This window comes from Scardinius erythrophthalmus, assembly GCF_964197995.2.
Source record: "Scardinius erythrophthalmus genome assembly, chromosome: 2".
Classification (NCBI taxonomy): Eukaryota; Metazoa; Chordata; class Actinopteri; order Cypriniformes; family Leuciscidae; genus Scardinius; species Scardinius erythrophthalmus.
The window spans coordinates 45071683-45098611 of NC_138222.1; the positions used below are offsets into that span (position 1 = coordinate 45071683).

Here is a 26929-nt window from a genome sequence, read left to right on the forward strand (position 1 = left end):
AATCTTACCGACCCTCAACCTTTGAATGATATTGCACATATTACCTGATGCATATGTACGTATAAGAGAATTTAAATCAGTGCTGGAACTTAAACATTTATATCCAGAAGTTTGAGGACATGTGTTTCTAAATACATGTATAAATAACAGTAAAATAAAACACTAATATATTCAATAATTCATTTATCTACAAAAGTCTGAAGTCCTTCCATAATGCACGTTTGCATTATACATGTTTCCATTACATTGGCAACATATAGTCTTACACACTCACTTCAAATCAACAGTTAAGTCAAGTACTTATGAGTATCACGACCCAGGATGATCTACTCAGGGTTCCGACCTTCTCTCATTTCTGTACACACACAGCTCATACAAACCTCTGTGTGACCATTACAGTGAAGAACAAAGAGAGGGAAGGTCTAGGGTGATCGAGGGGGGTGGAAGCCAAAGGGAAGCACCAGATCCATGAATAATTTAAGAGGATAATCAAGTAGCTAGACAAATCTCATTCATAATGTACCTCCCCCATCACATGAGCAGCCAAACTGTCTATTTGTTTTAGAGCGGGAGCATGTATGCACACATATGGAGATTCATACGTGTTTAGTATCAGTGGTTCACTCTTTTCACACTGATTTGAAAGAGCAGATCTAAAAAATAAAAAACACCTAAGATGCATAAGATAGTAACAGCTTAAAAAGAGACAGAAGAGTAACACACACACACACACACACACACACACACACACCTGGCAGAATAAGAATCCCAGGCCGCTGTGTTCTATTGATTTCTGGGTCACTGGAAAGGAGGACAAGATCTACTTGTGTTTTTACTGAGAGAGCCACAGCATAGTTAACCTCAGAGCAAATCACACTGCTTTGTATGTAGAGCACATCGCTCACTATGGCCTGCCGAGGTGTTTTGCGTGTGTCTGGTGTGATCAAAGGTGTTTTTGACAAATCAAATGTATTTAAAAACTGTCAATGGGATTATATCATGTGATGTGACATACATACGAGCATTTTTTTTATCAGGCTTATTATGTTTAGGTTCAGTAATTACACTTTAATGGCAATGTAAAGGTTATTAGTCCGTTATTGAAATGCCATTTTTTTTTTAAATGTCACTTTAGTCAATTCATTGGTATTTGACAAATTTGATTGTCTTTTGCTGCAAAACTAGCTAAATCCATGTGTGTTTTTTGTGCAAAAACCACCTCTTTGGACAAGACATAGTAAACATTGCGCATCTTATTCAGGTCCAAGTGCCCACAGGGGACCCGTGGTCTTTCCCAATAACACCATATCTCTCTTCAGTCACTCTTCACTGACCTTTCTGAATAAAAGTAAAATATAAATATATTCAAAAAATAATTCACACAGTACAACCATAATGACACAAAATGACAGCATACTTTATTGGATAAAAACAACAAACAGAAGACAAATAGAACACTTTATACAATAACTACACCATATACACTATGCTCAAAATAAAAATATATAATGTATATTTAAAATGTAATAACCTATATCCATATTATATATCTTACCATCATCGTTATCTTACCAGAGATCATACCATCATCGAGTTCTGGCAGGACCTGGAACACCTGGAACACGGTCGTATACGCCGATCCAGAGCATCCCAAACACATTCATTCATGCTGACTGCAGGAATGTCCACCAGAGCTGTTGCCCATCAATTGAATGTTAATTTTGCTACCATAAGCCGTCTCAAAAGGCGTTTCAGAGAATTTGGCAGTACATTCAACTGGCCTCACAACCACAGACCACGTGTAACCACACCAGCCCAGGACCTCCACATCCAGCATCTTCACCTCCAGGATCGTCTGAGACCAGCCACCCGGACAGCTGCTGCAACAATTGGTTTGCATAACCAAAGAATTTCTGCACAAACTGTCAGAGACCGTCTCAGGGAAGCTCGTCCGCATGCCTGTCGTCCTCATCGGGGTCTCGACCTGACTGCAGTTCGTCGTCGTTACCGACTTGAGTGGACAAATGCTCACTTTTGGATGGCGTCTGGCACTTTGGAGAGGTGTTTTCTTCACGGATGAATCCCGGTTTTCACGGTACAGGGCAGAAGGCAGACAGCATGTATGGCGTCGTGTGGGTGAGCATTTTGCTGATGTCAACGTTGTGGATCGAGTGGCCCATGGTGGTGGTGGGGTTATGGTATGGGCAGGTGTATGTTATGGACAACGAACACAGGTGCATTTTATTGATGGCATTTTGAATGCACAGAGATACCGTGACGAGATCCTAAGGCCCATTGTTGTGCCATTCATCCACGACCATCACCTCATGTTCCAGCATGATAATGCACGGCCCCATGTTGCAAGGATCTATACACAATTCCTGGAAGCTGAAAACATCCCAGTTCTTGCATGGCCAGCATACTCACCGGACATGTCACCCATTGAGCATGTTTGGGATGCTCTGGATCGGCGTATACGACAGCGTGTTCCAGGTCCTGCCAATATCCAGCAACTTCGCACAGCCATTGAAGAGGAGTGGACCAACATTCCACAGGCCACAATCAACAATCCTCCAAGACCCCCCAACACAGTAAAACTGCACATTTTAGAATGGCCTTTTATTGTGGCCAGCCTAAGGCACACCTGTGCAATAATCATGCTGTCTAATCAGCATCATGATATGCCACACCTGTGAGGTGGATGGATTATCTCGGAAAAGGAGAAGTGCTCACTAATACAGATTTAGACAGATTTGTGAATATTTGAGAGAAATAGGCCTTTTGTGTACATAGAAAAAGTCTTAGATCTTTGAGTTCAGCTCATGAAAAGAGACATGCTCATATGCCCGACATTTGACATTTGATGGAGATGTTTAAATACTGTGTGAATTATTTTTTTGACTATATTTTTTAACCTTTTACCTTTATACTTTTATTCAGAAAGGACAGTGAAGAGTGACTGGAGAGAGATAGGATATTCAGGAAATGACCGCGGGTCACATTAGAACCTGGATCCCCCTGTGAGCACCTGAATATAATATATATATATATATATATATATATTTTTTTTTTTTTTTTTTTTTTTTTTTTTCACACACATTTTTTAGTTACCTTTATTTTAGATCAATTATTTTACCATTCTTAATAATTATAACTTTTTAATTTCCTCTTAGGGAGTCTGTTCTGGGTTCTGTTCTGTTAATATATAACTAACTAATAACTAATAACTAACTAACTAACTATAACTAATAATATAGAGTTCAATAACTGTTGTGATGAACCAAACGTTGTCTGTGGGGTAGCACATGCAGCACTACATATTGTCCCTGATCATGTCAGTCAGATCTTAACAGTTTGTTTGCAGATTGTTTTGTGAACTAGTCACAATGTATTTTGTGAGGTTTTGCAAGAGGCTGTTTTGAAATATGGTGATGTGTAAACTAGAATTGACCAGAAAGCAAACCTGCCACCCTGAGTAAGCATTGATATTCATTTCCCATGTGAAAATGTTTTTACATGTCTTACGTAACATAAGCAAAAAACAGTCCATTCCATCAGATATCAAAGTCCTACATCCTGAAAGAAATAAAATCATCAATGTCACTCATCTAGCTTACAACATGTTTCGTGAAATGACAGATAGGTTAAAAAAAAGAAGCTCCTGAGGTCATGCAAAACAGTGAAATATTGTATGTGAAAGATGAAAACTTCAAAGAAAAGATAGAGATTAGCATGAGAGGCATAAGGCAGAAACCATCTGAGAAGATGAAAAATACATGTTAAGTGGGAGGAAGGTAAAATTACAAATGACATCACATTAAAAAGGGAGCCTGTGATTTAACAGCCTTCTCCACTTAAAAGTTAAATTTTTCATCTGGGTAATTTGGACCTAGCCATCTTTGGTGAGTGTTTTGAAACTGAAAGAAAGTGGAAGGAAAAAAGAGGGCTGGATGAATAAAACATGCCACGTCATGATGAATGATCTATGATGCTACAGAAATTTACTGCAGCAGAAGGAAATGGAAACCTGGGATACGGGAACAGACACCTGATCAACACACACAGATTTACACATGCGGTTCTACACACATGGGAATACAACATGAGAATGTGAAGACAAAAAAAAAATGACTTAGTATAATAATATAAAGATGAATGCAAACAGACACATACGCACAGAGTAAATGAAAGCAGGGTGAGATTGTGCAGCCGCATGGGGAAAGCTGTTAAATGTTTAAGATCCTGAAATGTGCTTAAACATGTGGCACACTGCACTCAGAACACACCTTGCCACGCAAGACACAATCACCTCTTTCTGTCTCTCACTTCCACTCTAAAAGATCTGAAATACACAAATGCAGTCTTAGAATATTCTATTTCCTTTTCATTTTGCCTTTCATCGAGAGCAGAGAGACGAGAGCTTTTTGACGTGCTCATCAAATGGTGTGCATCGAGTGGCTCCAATGGCTTCCGCCCATGCAAAGCCAGCTATAAAAGCAGAAAAAGCTTTAGTTTGGAATATATAATATTAGTGAATTTTAGCTAAATAAATCAGTCAAACTATTTCGGTCCACTTTGCACTTAATTCTTCTTTGCAGCTCTATGACATACAGTAGGTTTTATATAATTTCTGGAGCTTACAGCTAACCCGGGCTTTCTCACTCGCAGCCAAGAGCCAACATAAGAAAAAAAAAGCAAACTCCACTCCTGGTTTGCATATAGTATATTGACATAAAGATGCCTCACACCCACATATCTAGTTATACAACCCAGCCATGATGGCAGAGATTATGTAATGCTCAGAAGAAATTATAAAGCTCAATATGTATTCTTATATGTAATATGTAGTCATGCAGTCTGCAGTTAAAAGGGTCAATTGCCTGCTAATTTACTCTAGAACGTTCATTAACATTCACCAGCCTGAAAAACAATGAAAATGCCAAGTTGTTTATTTTAAAATTCATAAAGCATATAAATGGCCTGAGAGGGATGGTGAAAATATACATAAAATTAATGTTAATATAAAATACAATATATAATTTTTATTGAAACAAACAAATAATAATTATAAACATATAATTATATAAATTATAAACTAGAACAATGTCTTTTTTATCAACTATCTTTAACAAGGATTAATAAATACTGCAAAAAATGTATTGCTCATTGTTAGTTAATGTTAGTTAACAAATGGAACCTCATTGAAAAGTGTTACCCATAGATTTAAGAAAGATCTGGACAGGTAAAATAAGGTTGTGAATTAAAATCCACAGACTGGTGATCCATGATCTGAAGATTCCCTATTACTATTGTGTCCTCAAGTGCTGCTCCAGGGAAATGCCTCCATTTGGTTGCTTTACATAAGAAAGCATCTTGTAATGAACATAAACACTACACCTCTGTTACATGTTTCTTTAACTTCAAGTGCAGCTGGAATCCAGCACAAACCCCTGACCTTGCCTTACAGCTATCATTACAGCTGAGGATTAGATCAAGTCTAATAAGACAGCTAAGTGAGAGCACAGTCTGGGGGAGGGACGCCTCAGTCGATGGGAAAATGGGGGCGATGTAGGAGCTGCTAGAGCCATAATGGTTTCTCTGCCAGTATGTGCCTTCCTAACACTATTTTTCTTGACAGACTGAAAGGATGATTCACTCACTCCAGTTTTATAGTGGGCAAAAACAGTGGGCCAGGAGCTATGATCAAACAGTATCTGTGGCTCTTAGTGGCCCTGACCTGAGACCGAGGAACATGCAGTCCAACTGGCCAGGAAAATAGAGGTGCCGTCTACAAATAGAATTTGCTGTGCCTTTCAAATGAATGGTGCTTTGTGGGCAAATCTACACAGCCTGAATCTAAATTTGAGTTCACCTTGGTGGTTTTAACATGCATCCTCCTAGACAGGGTCCAAAATGAACACTTTCTAAGTAAAGTAAACTCAGGAAGTGCTAAATAATACAACCAGTAACACAATGAACCGTGCTGTTCGTCACAATTATGCAAAGAAATAAGTAATTCAAATTTAAATAATGAAATAAAAAAATTATTCAATAATCATGACTTTTTTTATTTAAATGTATATATTTATTAAATATATTATTTAAAAAAATGTTGATGCCATAGGGAAAACATATTCCTGCAGCATTGCTGTAGCTCAAACATAAGGGCATGGTACTAGCAATGACAAGCTCATGGGTTTTATTCTGGACCCTGCTCACAGAATAGTATAGATGTGGCATTTCACCCTTTTGCTTATCAGATTCAACTAAAGTCATGAATTTAGAATACCATTTAAGCACAGTTAAACAAAGCTTCATTGAAATGCCACAAGATAGACACACACACACACACACACACACACACACACAAAAATCACCATGACCCTGGGCTTGTGCTGGAGAACTGTGCTGGTAGTGTTTGTACACTGTTTTAGGGGTTCATGAGGTAAGCAAGAAAGGCCTCATTCGGACTACATAGCGCCCCTTGAAACATCACATGACCATTAGCCCCGAGATCAGATTAAAGCCAGACTATTTCACCTGCTCTAGCCCCTCTCACTTTCCTTATTCAATCCTGAAGTTCCAATTACTTTTTCCTTTGCTTCCCTTCTGTCTCTCTCACTCTCCTGTCACCTCTTCCATTCATCCTCTCTGTCTCACCTTCATTACCTCCATGCAATTTCACAGTGCGGATCCATTGTCCTCTGTGATTGTATTGTCCAGCCGTCCATTTCTTCCCCCCTTTCACAATCTCTCTATTGTAAGTGAGATGAACACTGCACTCTTTTTCAGCACATTATCCTCATATCGTCATCCTCATCATTCTCTCTCACTTCTTTTTTGCAGAAGGACTTCTGTTTAACCTTCATTTCACCTCCCCCACTTTTCCCTCCTGTCGGCCCTGAGAGAAGGCTTTTTTTGCTGACCGAGAGCGCTCTCGATAAAAAAAAAAGAAAGAACCCAGACATCGGTATCAGAGCTGCTCAACCCTTACATGTCAATGTCTAGGCTTATACATCTTAATTTAAAATGTTCTGAATCTTCAAATATGCAAATCTGGAAGAAGATTTCCCTTGAGGTCAGATCCTTGGATCATTTTTTTTAATGCATTCCAACCATTTTCAACAGCACATTCCACACATAGATACGTACACCTTGTCGTTTGTCCCATTTGGGTTAGACAGTGGGCTGTAGATCAGCAGTAATGGCATGTTGTCAGTGCTGGCTAACTGGGACATTGGCCTCAGTGGCTCATAAATAAGCCATAGCAGTAGGTGCAAATGGGTTCATTTAAACTCAGACCTGGCCTTATAGGGCTCTGCTGACTGGCGTGGGATCATGGGAGAAGTGACTAATGTGTGGACACAGTGTCATGCTCCCAACGCATAGGAACTCTACTAACACAGCACACTGACAACAGCATTAGAGGGATAGTTCAACCAAAAGTTAAAAATCGGTCATCATTTACTTACTCTTATATGTTGTTTAAACCTGTATGACTTTCTTTCTTCTGCAGAAGACATCTGAAATTGTAATTTTTGCGTGAACTATCCCTGATCAGTGTTGTTATTATAAAAAAAAAAATAATAATAATTATATATATATATATATATATATATATATTATTATTTATTTTTTTTTTTTTTCATTAACTAATTAAGCTGAAATATTTGAAATTTGAAATGTTGCTGAAATAAAATTGTAATAAAAGTTTGTTGAAGAACTACAATAACAAACTGAAATAAAAATAAAGCTAAGTAGAAGTAAATTAAAATGAATTGAAATAAAAATAAAAACTGAACATTTAAAAATAAAAGCTCATTAAAAATATTTATGGTAAAAATACCATAATAGTATATAAATAATACTAAAATAATACAGACTTCGGTTTATTAATGTAAACCACCAAGGTGTGTGTAGATTTTCATTGTAAATATCTAATATTCTCCTGATAAATGCAATTTAAAGTATTTTGTTCTGCTGTGCTATCAAAACTTTTTTCTGTTTGGTTGAGCGGTCTGACGTAAATTTCGGACTCAACAAAGTGCATGAGTTTGGGCTGGGAAACTTGTTTGGAAAAAGTGATTTTCCAAATCCTTTTTTTGTAGCTACTGGTGCACAAATAACACACTTCACATTTAACCTCTTGCATTGCATAAAAATGGAATAATCATAAACATTTCTAAGGACAAAGTTAGATGAATGAGAGCTGGCAAATGGTGATGGATGAAAAATAAAAAAGGGGGAGAGAAAAATGTGCATGAGACACCTCAATAAGTTAAGGGCGACCCCTATGAGAAAAACACAGCAGGCCGAAATGGAAAACCTCTGGAGAAGCAGCCCAGAAACTGAAAGGCAAGACAATTCATTTCACACTGGCTTACTCCAGATGTAGCACACTAGAGAAGCTCATTTATACACACACACACACACACACACACACACACACACACACACACACACACACACACACACACACACACACACACACACACACACACACACACACACACACACACACACACACACACACACACACACACACACACACACACACACACACACACTCTGATTCATTTGCTGCTTCCAAAACCATAGATGCAAATCAGAGCACATGGGCTCCCACATTGGCCGTCGATACTGTTTACCGCATTTCCATCAGAAAGTAGGAGCAACAACAGCAGATGAGCGGCCAATATAGGCTCATTAATCATTGTGATTTGTGAATGAACTCGCTCTCTACACCATCAGAGCAGGAGGCATAAACACCTGTGTGGAGGAGCAAGAGGCTGGCCAGATGTTGAAGGAGTTTAAGGAGAGGCAGGCTGTTGAACAGAACGTGAAGAACACATCTGTATATGGAGAAAATTCGAGACAGGACACTTGTTTTCCATGATCCTCAAATTCTTTAGACTTAAATTATTATGCTTAACTGCTTGAAATAAATTTAGTAGACAATGTAAACATATTATATACTGTCAATTATAATATAATTATAGATTATAATTATAATAATATGTATTACTGTATAAAACTTTTCAATTGATTTAAACAGTTTACAATGTAACCAATTATTTATTTCACGAGACAATTTCTATACTTCTATTTGTGTTATTCTACAGTTAAAAAAAGTACTATTATAAAAAAGATTTATATACTTATGCATATAGTGCAGGTCAAAGGGCCTTACAAATCAGAATATAAAAACGTAAATTAAATCATTAAAATATATATGTAAATGTTAACTGTGCCTAAATATTTTTAAAAATTACAAAAATTATATAACTTTCTGTACTGAACTTTTTAATAAAAATTCTATTTCTCAAAAATCTAAATTTTTCTAATACCTCGAAATGTTATACTCCCAACTATATGGAATATGACTTTACTGTTGACGTTATTACTATTTTATAACATACTACATTTGATAACATATTGCAATATGTTTGGTAAAACATGTGACTAGAAATGTGAATGATCAGTAGAGAGAGAAATGAACAAAAAAAAATGAGTGAGAGAAACTGAAAAAGTATGGTATTAAACTGACCTCCAGAAAGACAAACTTCTCTTTGATCCAAGAGCAAAGAGACAGACTTTAACTCCAGTTCAAAGCTTGTCTACTCTAGACTCAACAAACCCTTTAGGAATAGGAAAAAAATAAAAAACCCTGTGCAGCCTGTTTTGCCAATGTTCCTCCATCTGGATGGAGGCCTAATCATTTTATTCGTGTTTGTTGAAACACAAGCGTCATCATGTATTAGCCCCACACAAACATGCTTTGAAGTTTGTAAGAGGTCACGGTCCCAAACAAAACCAGTCCCTGATCAAAACAAATGCACACAAACAAGAGATACAACAGCAGAACCAATAGCAGAATCTCCACCTGCACGATTCACCTGGAGCCTTTTTGATGTGTGTGTGTGTGTGTGTGTGTGTGTGTGTGTGTGTGTGTGTGTGTGTGTGTGTGTGTGTGTGTGTGTGTGTGTGTGTGTGTGTGTGTGTGTGTGATGTGCCGACCTGCAGCTGTGTGTTTGCACACGCACCGCTGTCTCAGTCAGACTGAGTTCTGACTGAGCCTCGGCCAACCTGATGAATCCCTTTCGAATCAGCGTGTAGCCTGCCAGATGGGCACCAGACAGCATGTTACAAAGGGCCGTGATTCAGGCCTTAGAGCAGGGATATTCAATTAAACTTTACATTTTTACATTTCCTTCTTAAGAAGAAAAAAAAAATCATTTGCATGCTAATAGGAAATCTCTTGTGAGATGAATGACAGGGCTAAAGGGTTTTATATATATATATAAGAAGTCTCTTATGTTCACCAAGGCTGCATTTATTTGATTAAAGACTCAGTAAAAACAGTAATATTTCAAAATATTATTACTATAAATTTATTTTTCCTATTTTCATTTATAATTTTAAAATGTCATTTATTCCTGTGATTCCAGTAAATTTTCAGCATCATTACTCCAGTCTTCAGTGTCACATGATCCTTCAGAAATCATTCTAATATGCTGATTTGGTGCTCAAGAAACATGTATTATTATCATCAGTGTTAAAAACATCGATGCTTAATATTTTTGTGGGAACCCTGATACTTTTTTTCAGGATTCTTTGATAAATGCATTTATATGTAAAAGTCAAGTCGCACACAAACACACTATATAAATATATTCACTAAAGAAATTTTCATTAACTTGCATAACTTTCCCACTCCTACAAATCTCAATTAAATTGTCTGACATTTCCTAGTTTTCCATGACTCTGGGAACCCTGCCTTGAGTACAAAGACGCTACTAATGAGTGATCAAATCAATATGTCATCTCTTGTAGGGATGGCAAACACCAGAAAAATCACACACACAGGAAGTAGCCACTGAGTCCCATTCCCAATATTCTGCACATACTGGGTTTAACAGCAAATATGACAGTATGCATCAATCTACGGGTGAGAGTCGAAGGAAACGTGGGAGAAAGTGAGAAAGCGGCTGGAGCGGAATATGATTTCAGTATCAATCACACTTTGTTCTTTTTGTCAGTGATGGTGCATCGTCCTCAGTGCGCCGTGGCCTGTTTCTCCGCTCCTGTCCTCATCGATCCATTTGCTTCAACAGCTCCTGAGCAAGCTCATCAATCTCTCTGTGTTTCTCTCCCAGACTGCAGGCCGCCGGCCACTATCAGGACATCACTCGTGTGGGAATGTGCAACAGCATGTGGACACATACACACACACACACACACACACACACACGCATGCGCAACACCATTCTCAGATGGCCATATGTTGTGCATTTAACAAATAAGCCAACACATTGAGCCTCGCATGCAGGGATTACATGTCCATTTCCTGGCACAATATCCCTATTCCCTTGATACTGGATTAATTGACATGCTACGCTCACTCTTAGCCCCTTTCACTCAGTTCCTTTCCCTTTAGCATACCTCTGGCCTCTAAAACAACTCACTCTGCTCATATTCATCTTTCCCTCTTCCCCGCTCTCTTTAAATCTTTCCTACTTTCTAGGCAGAAGTGTAAGAGCAGGTGAGCGAGTGATTTACAGCGTATATATGAGGGGAGCTTTGGATCACTTCATAAATCTCTGGCTGCGCTAATGGTCGCTCATAAGGGCCCTGGCCATAAGTGTCTGGATTTCCTGACACACTACTTTAATAGAGCCTCACCAGCATCTTACAAACACACACACACTGAACGACTTTCTCAGCACAGCCAATACACAACATGAGACGTCCATCAAAACTGCGTGGCAGCTATTGCGCACATCCACTGTCTTGCAGAACAGGGCGCACGCCTCTGAGCACAGGATCTGATGGATATGGCCTCTTTACGTCAGTGACACTGCCTGAATTGATTGCAGGTAGAGGCTCAGATACTTTGCAAACTGCCACCACACCTCATCCATCTCTCATATGCTGTTATAGTAGAATCTGAGCTGATGCTGAGATGTTGAGAAATGCTTACTTATGTAGGTTTGTGATTATTTGTGTGAGGTTACTGCGCTCTCCTTCACTCACCTTGTTCCTCTCAAACAGCTCACACTGGATGGTCTTGAGGTCAGTGTCCAGGGCGCTGGCGGCCTGCCTGCGCTTGCGTGCCAGCTGCTCCTCCAGGTCCTCCATCTGGGTGCGCAGCTTTTTGTTTTCCCTCTCCAGAGCCAGCTTTTCCGTCTCCAGCCGCTCCCGACGACCCCACTCTGCTGCATTCTCCACCTGCAGACGCTCCATCTGCACATACACACATACATTCAGTAAGACAGGAGCGAGGAAAGAGAGAGAGAGAGACATAACATAATAGAAAACAAAATATCTAAGGACAATGATAAAGTAAATTTGAATGTAATGCTATTCCTAACATGTACAAATTTCCCATAAGCACAACAAGATTAAAAAAAATGCATCACCATTTCACCCCAAATGTAAATATTCACAATGGTATAATATTTTACCAAATATTGTTTAAAAAAAAATGTATTCAGGATTTTTTGATGAATAGAAAGTTTAGATTTATTTGATATTTATATAAATAACTTTTGGTCAATTTGATGCACCCTTTCTGAATAAAATTATTAATTTCTTAAAAATAATGAAACATTTGAACAGTCTTTTTGTTCTTTTAGTATCTTTAGTTTCTTTTCTTCAGTACAGAATGCTTCTACTTTGGTGATATTCTTAGGTCAACTTGCATTGCTGCATGTTTGATATTTACCCAGATTTGGATCTAACCTTTTTGAAATCAACTGGAAGGGTGTTTTTGCATATCCTGCTTTTACAATTTTATTTTTCTGTTAAATTCAGTAAACAAATACTTCATAAAAACTGTTTTGGATAAATATGTCAAGCTTAATTTGTTTCATCAATTAGTTAAATTCTTTTCACTTGGAAAATCCACACAAAAAAGGTTATGTAAGTTTGGGTTCCCAAACCTTACCTTTTTTTTGTTAAGCATTAGAACAATTTGTATCGTATAAGCATTATACAAATCATTTTGACTGAACAGTTTTTTCTTTTTTTTTGTTCCTGAAAACTACTAAAGCATATACCGTGTGCAGAACTCTTTTAAGTAAATAAAATATGGAGACACAGCATTTCCCATGTGTATACCCATAATCAGGAAAGACTAATGCGTATGCTGCATTAGCACACAGGACTACTATTACCCCAGAATGTTGTTGAACTAAGTGAAGGGCTCTCCACGATTTCCCAGTTCTGACCTGCCGCTAAAAGCAGTTTAATGGGAAACCATTTCTCCTAGATTCACCTTAAGTGCTGGCTGACTTTCATACCCCAAACTCTTCCACACTAGTCATTAATATTTCTATAATGTCATTTGACTGCTGAGATGAGGCAGTGCCAGTGAAATGCCTTGATTCCTGAGGGCAGAGATGAAGGGAGGTCACCATGGGATTTTGGCGATGAGGGGACACAGCGGATCTTAGCCGGCACACCGGAGTAGCGGCGCTCTTTAAGGGGCGCATCAAAGTGCAAAATGTCACTCTCTCCTGCCAGGTTCATCTCAGAAACACCCCGCTGATAACACTGCATGCTGGGAATGTGTTAGAGAGCAGTGTTCTGTCATTACGCCAGCCTGACTAACAGAGGGATGTGGTGTTTGGTGCCGTGCTAGTCGAAATGCAGGAGAGATAGCAGATGGATGCTTAAAGCCCTGAGGGTGTTTAACTTTGATGTATATCACAGTGAGTCCTGGGGTGACACCGAACCCGCTGCCCCATGCAGAACAATGCAGCATGGGTAGGACACAGCAAAAGTACATGCGTTTCACCTCTGTACGGAGCTCTGCCAGTTTCTTGTCCATGCTGGTGCGAGCTCCCAGCTCGTCCTCCAGATCTTCCGACATGCGGCCCAGCTCATCCTGATGCACCTCCTTCAAAAAATTCAGCTGCAAAAGAAAGATTTTACATTGTGACTGTGAAGGAGTCTGGTTTTTAAACTCATTTCACATTTGATGAAACTCTGTGAAACTGCACTCATTTAACACGACTTGTACTGACATTCTGTGGCAATACGGTCTAGCACATTTGCCATTAAGCGAGAGGGACGCTTTGGTCAAAGTCTGATCGTTCTACAGCGTCTCGCACTCGCACTCGCCATACTGTGACTCAAACGCAGTGATTAACATTCGCAGCAGGTCGTGAGCTCACACAGCTGGGCTGGGGACAGGCAGCTCATCTATTAAACTACTGAGTGTAGCGTGCACACTCTTCCTACTCATCATCTCATGGTATTCATGCACATCCTTACAGGTTGAGGTTATTAAAAAGAGAAGCACATCTCTTCCTACTCATCATCTCTCCACTATATGCCTGTGACGGGGTCTAGGTGTATGATGATGAATCAGTCCCTTATTCTCTCTATGGAAGGCTTGTATTGAGAGTGAAAGTTTCCCTGGGCCCAATCAGTGTGTCTGTCTTTCATAAAAGTGCCTGACTGAAAGACATCCTAAGCAGCAGTCTAATCATTCATGAACAATGCCAGACTGTCTCGTTCATGGGTAAAAACTGCCCCCTGGTGGTATTCTTATGTACAATATCAGTCAAAGTTTGGATACAGTAATTCAAATATAAAAAAAGATATGCAGTTATACAATAATATAATATAATATAATATAATATAATATAATATAATATAATATAATATAATATAATATAATATAATATAATATAATATATAATATAATATAATATAATATAATATAATATAATATAATGTAATATAATATAATAATGGTACTTATATGTTTTTATATGTATATATGTATAATGGTACTTGTATGTTTATATGTATAATGGTACTTATATGTATAATGGTATAATGGTACTTATATGTATATGTAATGGTATAATTATGTATATGTATATGTAATGGTATAATGTTGCCAGCGTACATGTGAACTCCTTAAAAAAAAGCATCCCAAGTGGATACACCTTATGTTTTTATTAATTTATTTTTTGTATTAAATCGTTTATTTTATATTTTTCATGACTTTGTTATTCTTTTCCACATTTTAGAATAAAATGAAGAACAAGTAGGTGTGTTCAACTTTTTGACTGTGTCCACTTTTTTATTATGAATTTGAAGCAGGCATGACTATGCATGGAGGATCCGTGACTTATAAGGAAGAATATGATATCTGAAAGTCAGAAGGTGAAGTGTAGGGGTTTTGATGAACAGGCCTTGCATTCTTCCTATTGATTAGAGCTCTCACTATAAATTGCGGAAAATTGGAGAAAGGGCCAAGGATTTCTTGCTCTTTTAACACGAAAGTGCTGGAGATCAGTTCCTCATGAGAATACCATGTGTTAGTGTTCTGGCTTCAGTGTTTTATTTGTTATTTGTAAATCAGATACAATCCGCAAATAAGAGACACAGCGTTGAAGCCAGAATACTAATGTTCACAATTAAGGCTCAGCAAATTTATGTCTTGACTTGATGCCCGTAAAGCAAAAATAAATTGCTTAAAATAGCAATACCAATCAATGAAGCCAACTAAACTAAATGCTCCACAGCTGCTACAAAACTATTTGGCTTTTGATAGTGACCTATTGCAAGTTGCTGAAGAATAACTGCCATAATAAACTACATGCAGAAGAGTTGGGGCGATCTAGGTTTCCACCCAACCTTTTGACAATATTCAATATATATCTCAATATTTATGCAACTGGACTGAAATGGCTTTTTTCAAATCACTTCAACCTAACAGTCACTGTTGATCAGTAGATTCAGGGTATTAATGCACAGTATAAATCTAGTTAAAAGTAATCAATACATTTTTCCACACTATTTGTCACTATTGACTTTATCACCAGCAAAATAATTGCAAACATATGAAGAATATTCTACATATCATTCATCCATAATATGCACACCAGTTGAAGTGTTAAAAAAGTGTTATGTTGCTTATGTTCCTCACCTGTTTTACAGCCTCTTGTTTGCTCTTGTTCAGTTCTTCGTATTTGAGTTTCCATTGGCTCAGCTCTGCCTCCAGCTTCTCAATGTTCTTAATGAGTGTGTGTTTATCTCTGAGAGAGAGAGAGAGAGAGAGAGAGAGAGAGAGAGAGAGAGAGAGAGAGAGAGAGAGAGAGAGAGAGAGAGAGAGAGAGAGAGAGAGAGAGAGAGAGAGAGAGAGAGAGAGAGAGAGAGAGAGAGAGAGAGAGAGAGAGAGAGAGAGAGAGAGAGAGAGAATTTTTTTTGACAATCCTTTTATTACAAAAATGTCATGGCAATAAAAAATATTCACAAAAACAAATCACATATTTTTCGATTTGATAAAAAAATCTTACGTCAACACTTCTGAGATAACCAGTTCATTATCAACTAATGAACACAGCACATTATCACAGCACCACTCAATTTCAAAAATATTCAATGTACTCATCAGTTTATAAAAATTAAACTCAATTACAAGTCGTGATTTTACCATTTTTTTAAAAGCTGTTACAAGTTCTTGTTCTCCTTTCTGTTCAATTTTATTTCTCCTAGTTATGTAAATGGCTAATTTTGCAATACCAACAATAAAATTAAGCAACTGACATTTGTATTTTTTCTTAATGGTATACATACAACCAAGAATAAAATCCTGCTTCGTAAAACATACCTCAAAAGATTCAAAAAGAAACTCCAGAAGACTAAACAAAAACGGAAGTCTGTTACAAAACATAAAACAATGAAACACAGTCTCCCTTTCACTGCAAAAAGGACAATCCTCACTTACATTTGGGTTCAACATTGCCACAAAAGAGTTAACTGCTATAGCGCCATACGCCAACTGCGCCAACTGCTATAACTGCTATAGTTTTTTCAGTGATCTCTAAAATGTCTCTCCAAACAGTATCACTTCTATTTAACCATTTAATATTCGTCACTTTAACAATACTTCTATACAATGCTTTCCCTTTAACTTCAAAGAAATCAATTTGCACATCAATTTCCTTCTTCAACATGGGATTAATGTCATTAAATGAAGAAAGATCAGGTACAATACTTATATCAGGGAAAAAATCTTCACAATCTGGAAATATACATTTCTTATTGTACTCATCAAGTAAAACTCTTTCCTGTACATTCAAAGCCCCCTGCAGTTTATCTAAAAACCGTTTAATGTATCGTGCAGACTTTACCTTTAAAAAGGCTGAAACTGCTTCTACATCATTAAAATCAGACCCGGCCTTATTTATAATGTGTTTCAACTGTAGAGATCCACTTCTATACAACAAATCCTTAAGACCTGGTATTTCGTCACCAGATACATCGAAACGTGCTCCGCACACAATGGGCTCTTCGAGTAGCCAGTACAGGGACATTAATGGTTCCATCCATTGAGGCTTAAACAGACTCCATATTTTAAAGAGACTTAGAATGAAGGCAGGAACTCCTCTAAAATCAAATTTTTTAGAGTCCATTAAAAACAACACATTGTCCAGGCCAAGTCCACTTATTCTTCGCAAGATGCATTGAGCCACTGGTCTCCATACCAGTCTTTCAGATCCTAGAATTAACTTCTGCAAAAACTGAAGACGATAAGCAGCACATCTACTTGACAAATGCACTAGACCTTGGCCTCCATCTTCTTTAGCCAGAAACAAAACGCTTTGAGGGATCCAATGCAAATTGTCCCAGAAAAAGTTCACTGTTTCTGTTTGAATGTTTGCTAAGAGACCAACCGGAGGGTCGACGCATGCAAGTCTATGCCACAGAGAAGAAGCTACAAGATTGTTGATAATGAGTGTGCGTCCTTTAAAAGACAACTGAGGAAGCAGCCATTTCCATTTTTTCAAACGTCCAGTTACTTTATCTGCCATTCCTTCCCAGTTCTTCTGCATAAAGGCTTCATTGCCTAAGAAAACACCAAGATACTTTAGCCCATCTTTTTTCCATAATAAGCCTCCTGGTAGAATGGGATTTCCTCCTTGCCAATTTCCAATCAATAAAGCATCACTTTTCCCCCAATTTACAATTGCTGATGAAATGTCCTTAAAATCATTAACAATCTGTCGTAACATTTCAACATCATCATCATCATTTATAAAAGCAATAACATCATCAGCATATGCAGATAAACGGAAAGCATTATTACACTGTGGCAATGTTAAACCCTTTAACTTATTTCGTAACATGGACAACAATGGTTCTATAGCCAGCACATATAATAGCCCAGACATGGCACAACCTTGCCGAACCCCTCTCTGTACATTAAAGGGAGCACACAAACTACCATTAATTTTAATCACACTCTCAATGTCACAATACATTGTTTTAATCATATCAATATATCGTGAATTAAAACCAAAAGCTTCTAAAGTATGCCACAAATAAAGGTGTTCAACCCGATCAAATGCCTTCTCTTGGTCTAGAGAAATAAGGCCAATGTTTACACCACACAGCTTTGAAACTTCTAAAACATCTCTGATTAAAGTTATATTATCAAAAATCGATCTATTTGGTATACAATATGTTTGATCGTAGTGTATCACCTTCCCTATTATTTTACTCAATCTTGTAGCTAATGTCTTAGACAAGATTTTATACTCTGAACACAGGAGAGAAACAGGCCTCCAATTTTTTATATTCTGAAGATCACCTTTTTTGGGCAATAAAGTGATAACTGCCCTTCTGCAGCTAAGGGGAAGAAAACCATTAGTAAGGCTTTCATCAAACACCACTAAGAGATCTTCTCTTAAAACGGGCCAGAAAGTTTTATAAAATTCAATGGGTAACCCATCAATCCCGGGAGATTTCCCATTCTCCATGCCCATCATTGCTGTATAAAGTTCTTGCTCTGTCAGAGGTAGTTGCAAACTCTCATTGCTCTCTTCATCAAGTTTTGGCAGACCTTCAAAAAAACTACTAATAGTCATCTTTTCATTTATCAGATCAGCTGTATTCAATTTCTTATAAAACTGCACAGCAACTTCTCTTATCTCAGAAGTTTTAGTTAATTCCTGTCCTGTATCAGAGACCAAGGAATGAATTATTCTGCTTTGACTATTTTTTTTCTCCATAATGAAAAAAAATTTAGAAGGTGCATCCATTTGTGTAATATTCTGGAAACGTGAGCGAACCAGCGCTCCCTGTGCCTTAATGTCCAACAGGTTTGTCGATAAAGTTTTCTTTGATGTTAGAGCTTCAATGTGTTCTTTTTTGCCTGTAGATGCAGACAAACTGTACAAATCAACTATCTCAGTCTCTAGAGTCTTCAATGATCGAGTTATTTCTCTTGTAACATTAAGAGTGTATTGCTGGCAAAAGTTTTTGATTTGTATTTTCCCGCAATCCCACCACTGTTGCAGAGAGCTATATAAATACTTTTGTTGCTTAAAAACATCCCAAAAAAAAGCAAAAGAATCTTTAAAATGTTTATCATCAAGCAAAGATGTATTAAAATGCCAATAGGCACTGCTTGACTTCACACAACTTACTAAAACAGAACAAAGAACTGCACTGTGATCTGAAAATCCTACAGGATTAATTTGACAAGATTTGAAAATATTGAGCTGGTGCTTAAAGGTGTAAAACCGATCAAGACGTGCCAAAGACAACGAATTATCTTTACAATGAACCCATGTATATTGCCTTATTTTTTTATGCATTTTTCTCCATACATCACAGAGATCAAAAGTTTGAACGAGTTGTTTAATAACTCTTTGAGATGCAACATGCGGTTCTAAATGATTTCGGTCTACTTTATCATTCTCAGTACAGTTAAAATCTCCCCCTAAAACTAAGAAATCATCTGTACTTAGGCTTTTCAAAGTAGTGTTGACTAAATTTAAGAACAAAACTCTATCCACTCCACTATTAGGAGCATAGATATTTAAAAAAAACCATAACAATTTTTTCAAATTTAACAATAACTTTTAAAAAACGACCTTTTTCAATTTCAACAGATTCAAAAGATACTGGAGTCATATTTTTAGAAAATAAAACTGCAACCCCTCCACTTACAGAGGATTTGTGACTAAGAAAAAGTTGACCTCCCCACTCTCTTTTCCAGTCCACCTCATTTCTTTGATCACTATGCGTTTCTTGTATAAACATGACATCAACAGACTTCTGATTAATATATTCATACAACATCATTGTTTTTCATTTTCATTTGTTTAATAAATCTCATAATATGGCACATCACTATATCATAGTCATAGCTTTTATTTCTATCTCAAATGATTGAAAGAATCAATTACAGTTGGAAACGTATAGACCAATAATAACACAGACTGTCAACAATTGTTTTTAATTAGTATTTAAACATTCTCTATAATAGAAAAGATAGAAATTTAAAAATATTTTAATAACACGTTTTTTTGCGGTTATAGAGTTCTAATGACAGTGCTCAACTATATATATATATATATACCAACAATTTTGTCCCGCCGTCCATTTGCCATTGGAATGCGCCAAGACTTGTTGTCAGCTCCTGTAGTGTGTAAGCCCCTGTTGCAGAAGATTTACGTAGTGTCACATAGTCTGAACACCACAACGACTTCAAGACTCCAGAGCAAGTCATGTAGTCTGAACAGCACAGCGATCTGCCAACGTTTAAAGTTGTGTAGTGTGAACTAGGCATTAGGGATTTAAACCATGGCATTCTTATCATCTCTAGGATTTTGTTTTTTTAACTTGTTGACAAATTTCCGTAAACAATACACTTCAAGATCTACGAAAGCCCCTTCTTTTATCAAATATCTGGTGTCCTTCACAAATTGTGCACTATTAGGAAAATAATCCTCAATTTGCACGCCTTTTAACCCTTTCGTTTCCTGAAGAAAAACACGAATGTCTTCAGCTTTGTACAAAACATTTACTGCTTCATTTTGAGAACAAGCAGAAAACTCAGAACAAACAGAAACGCAAGAGTCAGAATCATCATCGTCAGAAGCTATGATTTCATCTTCAGCAGCGTCAGTTATTTTGATTTGCTTACTGGTTTTATCATTTCGACTCTTTCTTCTTTTAATTGGTGTTTTGAAAGTTGATTCAACTTCCATATCCAATCCACAGTCATTCAATCTCAGATCTTCCTTTACAATATCTCGGTCTTGTTCTACAATCACAGAAGATAATGTACTCAACCCCAGCGCGTTCTCTGCTGCCACGGACACCGCCACAACACCTCCATCATCAACAACAGTAGAAAGCACCGCCCGCGCCTCCGCGCTGTTCACTGCCTCGAGCGGCTCGATCGGTGTATTCGCGGGATTCACCGCTGCACTGGTTTCGGGCGCGCTAGATTCATCAACAGCGCTCCCCGTTTTACCTGCATTAATCTGCTCTGTGTTCGAGTTCATTTTATCAGGACAATTACGACTAAGATGTCCGATTTTAGAACAACCAAAACATTTCATCGTCGTATCGGATGATGCGAAAACAGCATAATCAAAGCCTTCTATTTTAAATTTAAAAACCAGGTCAAGTTCATCCTCGCCATTCTTCAGAATCATAAACACCTGTCTCCTAAAGGACACGAGATGTTTCACTAAAGGCGATTTACATCCAAGCGGAATTTTTTTGATAGGAGAAACTATCTTTCCATATCGTGACAATTCCTGCACAATCATCTCATCTTTCACAAACGGAGGGACGTTTGAAATCATTATTTTCTTGGCGGGAGTGCTCAGAGGAAACACCGGCGTGAGCGAACCTTTGATTACAACACCATTTTGCACTATTTCGTTCGCCTTCTCAATAGTGCTAAAGAAAAGCACAAACGCATTATTCATTCGCGAAGCGGACACAATGTTTTCATGACCCACAACGTCTCCTACAGCCAAACAAACATCTTCCACGTTAGCGTTTGAATAAATTTTTACTCCATGACGCCGAGTTAAATTTTCAAAAGCCATTGTGTTTGGAGTCGCCATGCTTCCCAGCAAAAATGCTGGAAGCAGACTATCCTCACAAAAAAACAATAAACAAAACAACAACGAAAAATACAAACAAAACACTTACAAGAAAAAAAGGAAAAAGTTTGGAAAAAGCACTCTTACCAGCCACAGTCGGCAAACCACTCACATCCACACTCACCACGCTCCGCCCACTCACTCCCAGCATGCACGAGAGAGAGAGAGAGAGAGAGAGAGAGAGAGAGAGAGAGAGAGAGAGAGAGAGAGAGAGAGAGAGAGAGAGAGAGAGAGACAGAGAGACAGAGAGACATGATAGCTTGACATGCACAGCACAGGCCAGATCATCAACATCATCATGACAGGGTGAAGGCAAATCTAAATAGATTGTTCTCAAAACATCTGGTCTTCTGAGATGCCTCCAGTAGGTGAATTTCAAAGTCAATATAGATATATCCTTCACCAGTCTATGATGAGTGCAATTCAGTGGTTAGTTGAAATATTTTTTATTATCAGTTATCCTTGGCAGTGAAGGATACATCTATGTTAACCCTGTAATTGTTATGAGAAGCTCCATGATTCTAAAGGCCTTTTATTTCATTTGTTGAGTTCTGGTCTGTTGGCATGCATTGTTGCCACCTGGACAATGATCACTTACTCTCTTTCTTTCAGAAGGACTTTCTGGGACTCATCCAGGCGTAGCTGGAGAACATTGAGCTTGCTGGAGTCCTCCTCCAGGGAAGCCAGATCCTCCCACAGCAGTCTGCTCCGGTCCTGCCGACTGAGAACTGAGCGCAAGCTACTGGCACTGCGAACGTCCCATGAGTCTGGAGCCTCTGACTTCGCCCTGAGAAGAGCCTCCAATAACTCCACCTCCTGAGAGACAGACAGACAGACAGACAGACAGACAGACAGACAGACAGACAGACAGACAGACAGACAGACAGACAGACAGACAGACAGACAGACAGAAAGAAAGAAAGAAAGAAAGAAAGAAAGAAAGAAAGAAAGAAAGAAAGAAAGAAAGAAAGAAAGAAAGAAAGAAAGAAAGAAAGAAAGAAAGAAAGAAAGAAAGAAAGAAAGAAAGAAAGACAGACAGACAGACAGACAGACAGACAGACAGACAGACAGACAGACAGACAGACAGACAGAAAGAAAGACAGAAAGAAAGAAAGAAAGAAAGAAAGAAAGAAAGAAAGAAAGAAAGAAAGAAAGAAAGAAAGAAAGAAAGAAAGAAAGAAAGAAAGAAAGAAAGAAAGAAAGAAAGAAAGGGTTTCAACTGGTCAAAAGATGCCAAAATGGAGAGGTTGCATGACATGCCCTCATCCTCGAAAAACAAGAAAATAAAACAGTAGAACCCAGAAATCGAGTTATCTTACAAACAGGGATAAACAAGGGGAGAGTGATATTTTAACTTAAAATTACATTAAGTTCTTATAGAAAGTTTTAAGTTTACTTTTGTACAATAAACAATTCTGATACTGCCAATCAATGTCCAAAGTAAAACCTTAATACTTAATGGGGATACTTAATTGAATTGATCAATCAACAATACTATTGATCAGCATTACCAAACGTGGACGTTTTACACTAGAAACAAACACTGATGTACTATTTTATTTAATACTGTGAAGCTGCTTTGATACAATCTGTATTGTGAAAAGCGCTATATAAATAAAGTTGACTTGACTTGACTTGACTTGACTTAAAACCTGGGTTGTGAAGCAAAACCATCTGAGAACTGCTGTCTCAATGTTTCAAGACAATGAAAACAAATTGAAAACATAAACAACAAAAAAAAGTTCATGTTTTTTTTCTCCTTATTAAACCAAACCACATAAGAGTCGTTTTCTCTGTCATCCACATAACAAATATCACATTGCACCTTTCCTTTATTTCCTTTGTGCATGGATGCAATTCACAAGCTCTTTGGAGGAGTAATAAAAAACGGCTTTACAGTTCAGTGCACCACCCTTTCTCTTTCCTTCCTACACACAGCAGGAATTACATATCAAAGACATGGGCCCCAGGATACAGACATGAGACACTAAACATGCTGCCAACTTCCTACGATCCCAGAAAGGCCACACAGTTCAGTAATCGCACTAAAAGTGCAATGACAACTCCCTACCACCAGGGGGAACCAAACGCATACAATTAGAGATCATTGAGTTCCACATGTGGAAGCACTCAGCATGCCTGTGTGGAAACAGATCAGGAAATGGGATGGTATCAAACAATCCAGTGAGAATCAGACTAAGCTAACTAGTATTTGTTTACTTAGCTAAGATTGAATGAGGGTGCCTGATCCTACTTCAGAAAAGGTCTATGTCTCTGTGCTGAACAATGATAAAAAAAAGAAGCAAAAACAGTTTTGTACTCAGCAGGTAATTGTCACTGTTTACAGGAGCCATAGAGACTCTTGAGCTATCTAGGCTACCCCCTGTTGATATCTGTGCAGAAATATACATCCATCATGCTCGAAACTCTGAAGGTCAATTTGACACTATAGTGACATTTATTTTTCCGTCCATCTCTCTGCTGGTGCGTCGTCTTTGCAAGCCAAAAAAATAGGTGAACATTTGTTTGAGGGGTAATTCTTTTGAAAGATTAGTTAAAAATACTAAGGAAATAACGGACATGCTCAAACGAGTCTAGGAATAAAAAAGGGGTTTCTGGGTAGTGGGAACTGGTGCGGTACCCCTGGCTGTGGCCCCATGGGAGGTTGTGCTGGTTCTAATAATAGGACAAAAAAAAAATGAAACCAGCACACAAGCAAAAAGCACAGAGTCAGGTAAAGAAATCACAGGGAGGTGCAGTGAACCAGGTCTGTGGCTGACCCATTTACAACTGTCTACCTGTATTGAGAGTTAACAGCCTCGGTTATTCTATGGGTTTGAGCATCTGGGTTTAAATTGTTTTATTCAAATTTTTTCTCAAGTATTATTCTGGTATACAACTGATTTGACATATAAGTGTGTTTTCTGACAAGCGCTTTTGGTGTGCACCGGGTTCATTTGACATCAGAGTTTGGTTTGTTTGGATGATGTTCCTTCCAAACTCGGGTGCGCACCCACAAACGGTACAAGAATCCCCTTATAAAGGTGATATGGCATACAGTTCCTGTGAACTTAAGTATGGTTCTCTGCGGTTTTGGTTAGTGCACAAATCTTCCTGCAACCGAATAACTGAAATTGCTTTTTTCTACCTAGTCCTTTGTTCCTCTGAGAAAAAGAAAACCCCTGCATTCTGTTTCGATCTATGTAGTTGAATTTGAGTGTCCAGCTGGGGTCTGGTAAAATCAGGCAACCCACCAACTAGTCCTTTCTGAAAATATTTAGCTTTACATCTTTCCAAATGAGGAACACTCACCTTCTGCCTGTCTAGTTTGTCAGTGCCTACATCTCTCACAGGTTCCTGCTCTGGAGAGCCAGGCCCATCTCTCACGCTCTCCTCGTCCTGGTTGTCATGCTTGATTTCTGGTTCCCTTGGCTGGTTGGAGTGTGTGGAGGCAGTTGAGGAGTTGGATGCTGGTGCAGTGGAAGCGTTCTCTGGGGAGTTCTGTTCAGCTCGGACCCTTTGGGCTTCCAGACGCAGTTGTTCATTTTCCGCCGCCAGTTCCTGGCGCTCCCGTCGTGCCCCTGTCAGCTCTTTGGTAAGGGCGTCCAGACGCTGTCTCAACTGCCTAACCTCATCCCGTGCCCTGTTGCGTTCGGCCCGCACCTTACTCCACTTCTCCCTCCAGTTGGCCGTACAGTCCGACCACCAGCGCATTGTCTTCTCCATCTGAGCTGCTCGTGCCCGAGCCTCCTCCAACTCACGCAGACGCAGCTCCTCGCGGCTCTCCCAGTCCCCAGCGCCATCACAGCCCAGCCCTGGAGACAGCAGCAGAGGAGGGCTTGAACTGGGTGTTCCCCCTGACGGGCTGGGCGTGTGGGTCAGGCTGTCCGGGGAGCGCACCCGATCCGGGCCCAGGCCCAGGCCGCACAACAAGCCTACCCCAGACTTGGCGGCCTCTGTCATGTGGGGGCTAGGTGTGTGGTTCATCACTGAGCCAATGATGAGTCCAGGGATAGAGAAGATAGTGGTCAGGAAGATCTAATCAGGAAGCCATGATCCACATCAACATGGTGGTTTTCTGTGAAACAAGAGCAAGAAGAGTTAAGAAGAGTAAACAGATCCTTCAAAATGAAAACTATCTTTAAAAAATTCTTAGAAATATACTATGTTTAATTATTTATAGAGTTTTCCAAAACCATAATACCATTTTCAAGAGAAGCTGACATTTTTTATTTCATGAAGAAGAAAAAGAATTATCGAAGTGGTCTGTTCAAGTCGTTGTGCATAAGAATTGCAATGTTAATGTCATTTTGAATAGAATTACAGATAGGACAAAAAATGCGCACTATAATTTGCTCTGAAAAACAGTGTACATTTACATTCAGTAGGTGACAAAGACATACAGGAGCAGAGAGAGCAAAACGAGAGAAAAAGAAATCTCTCTGTCAACATGTCATTGCAAAAGGGCCAATAACATTAATATTGTTGAACAATCCAGACCACACCATGACAACCAAGTGCAGCTTTAATTTACAAGTGTTCTCCCTTTCACACACTCCCACACACAGAGCTGTATTTACTTAGAGTACAGGCAGGGTAACAAAGAAGGAGGTTCCAGGTCAAAAGCCTTCTGCCAGAGCAGCCAGCATCTCTCATCGGGCGTGAGAAAAGAGTTACAGCCCTATAGCAAAGGGGAGTAGGAACTTGTGTTTGTGTATGTAAAAAGTGTGAGGCTTTGGTGAACAAGGCTTATATTTATTATATTTTTAAAAACAGACCTCTTTCTGACCTATAAAACAACTGAGCATGTCATCTGTCTGAGCCAAAAAGAAAATTCTAGTAAATCATAATATGGTTTACAATTTAGGTACATTCACAGACATGTTATACACAAACTCACTTATCTTAGGTTATTTTTTCAGTGGAACAAACAAACATTATGGGTATATTACTGCACCTAAAATGGAAGTCTATGAAATTGTGGAAGCCAAATTGTC

General features: G+C 38.5%; 1 protein-coding gene across 1 annotated transcript in view; it reads right to left on the bottom strand.

Annotated features, from left to right (window-relative positions):
- Positions 1-26929, bottom strand: part of ccdc102a (coiled-coil domain containing 102A) — a 75961-nt gene that overhangs the window by 12437 nt on the left and 36595 nt on the right. Inside the window, exons 2-6 of the mRNA XM_081359053.1 lie at positions 25245-26010; positions 22531-22748; positions 15947-16055; positions 13799-13915; positions 12034-12243 (exon numbers count right to left, since the gene is read on the bottom strand). Coding sequence (XP_081215179.1) covers positions 12034-12243; positions 13799-13915; positions 15947-16055; positions 22531-22748; positions 25245-25919 — 1329 coding nt within the window. The 5' untranslated portion in view covers positions 25920-26010. The remainder of the gene's footprint in view (positions 1-12033; positions 12244-13798; positions 13916-15946; positions 16056-22530; positions 22749-25244; positions 26011-26929) is intronic.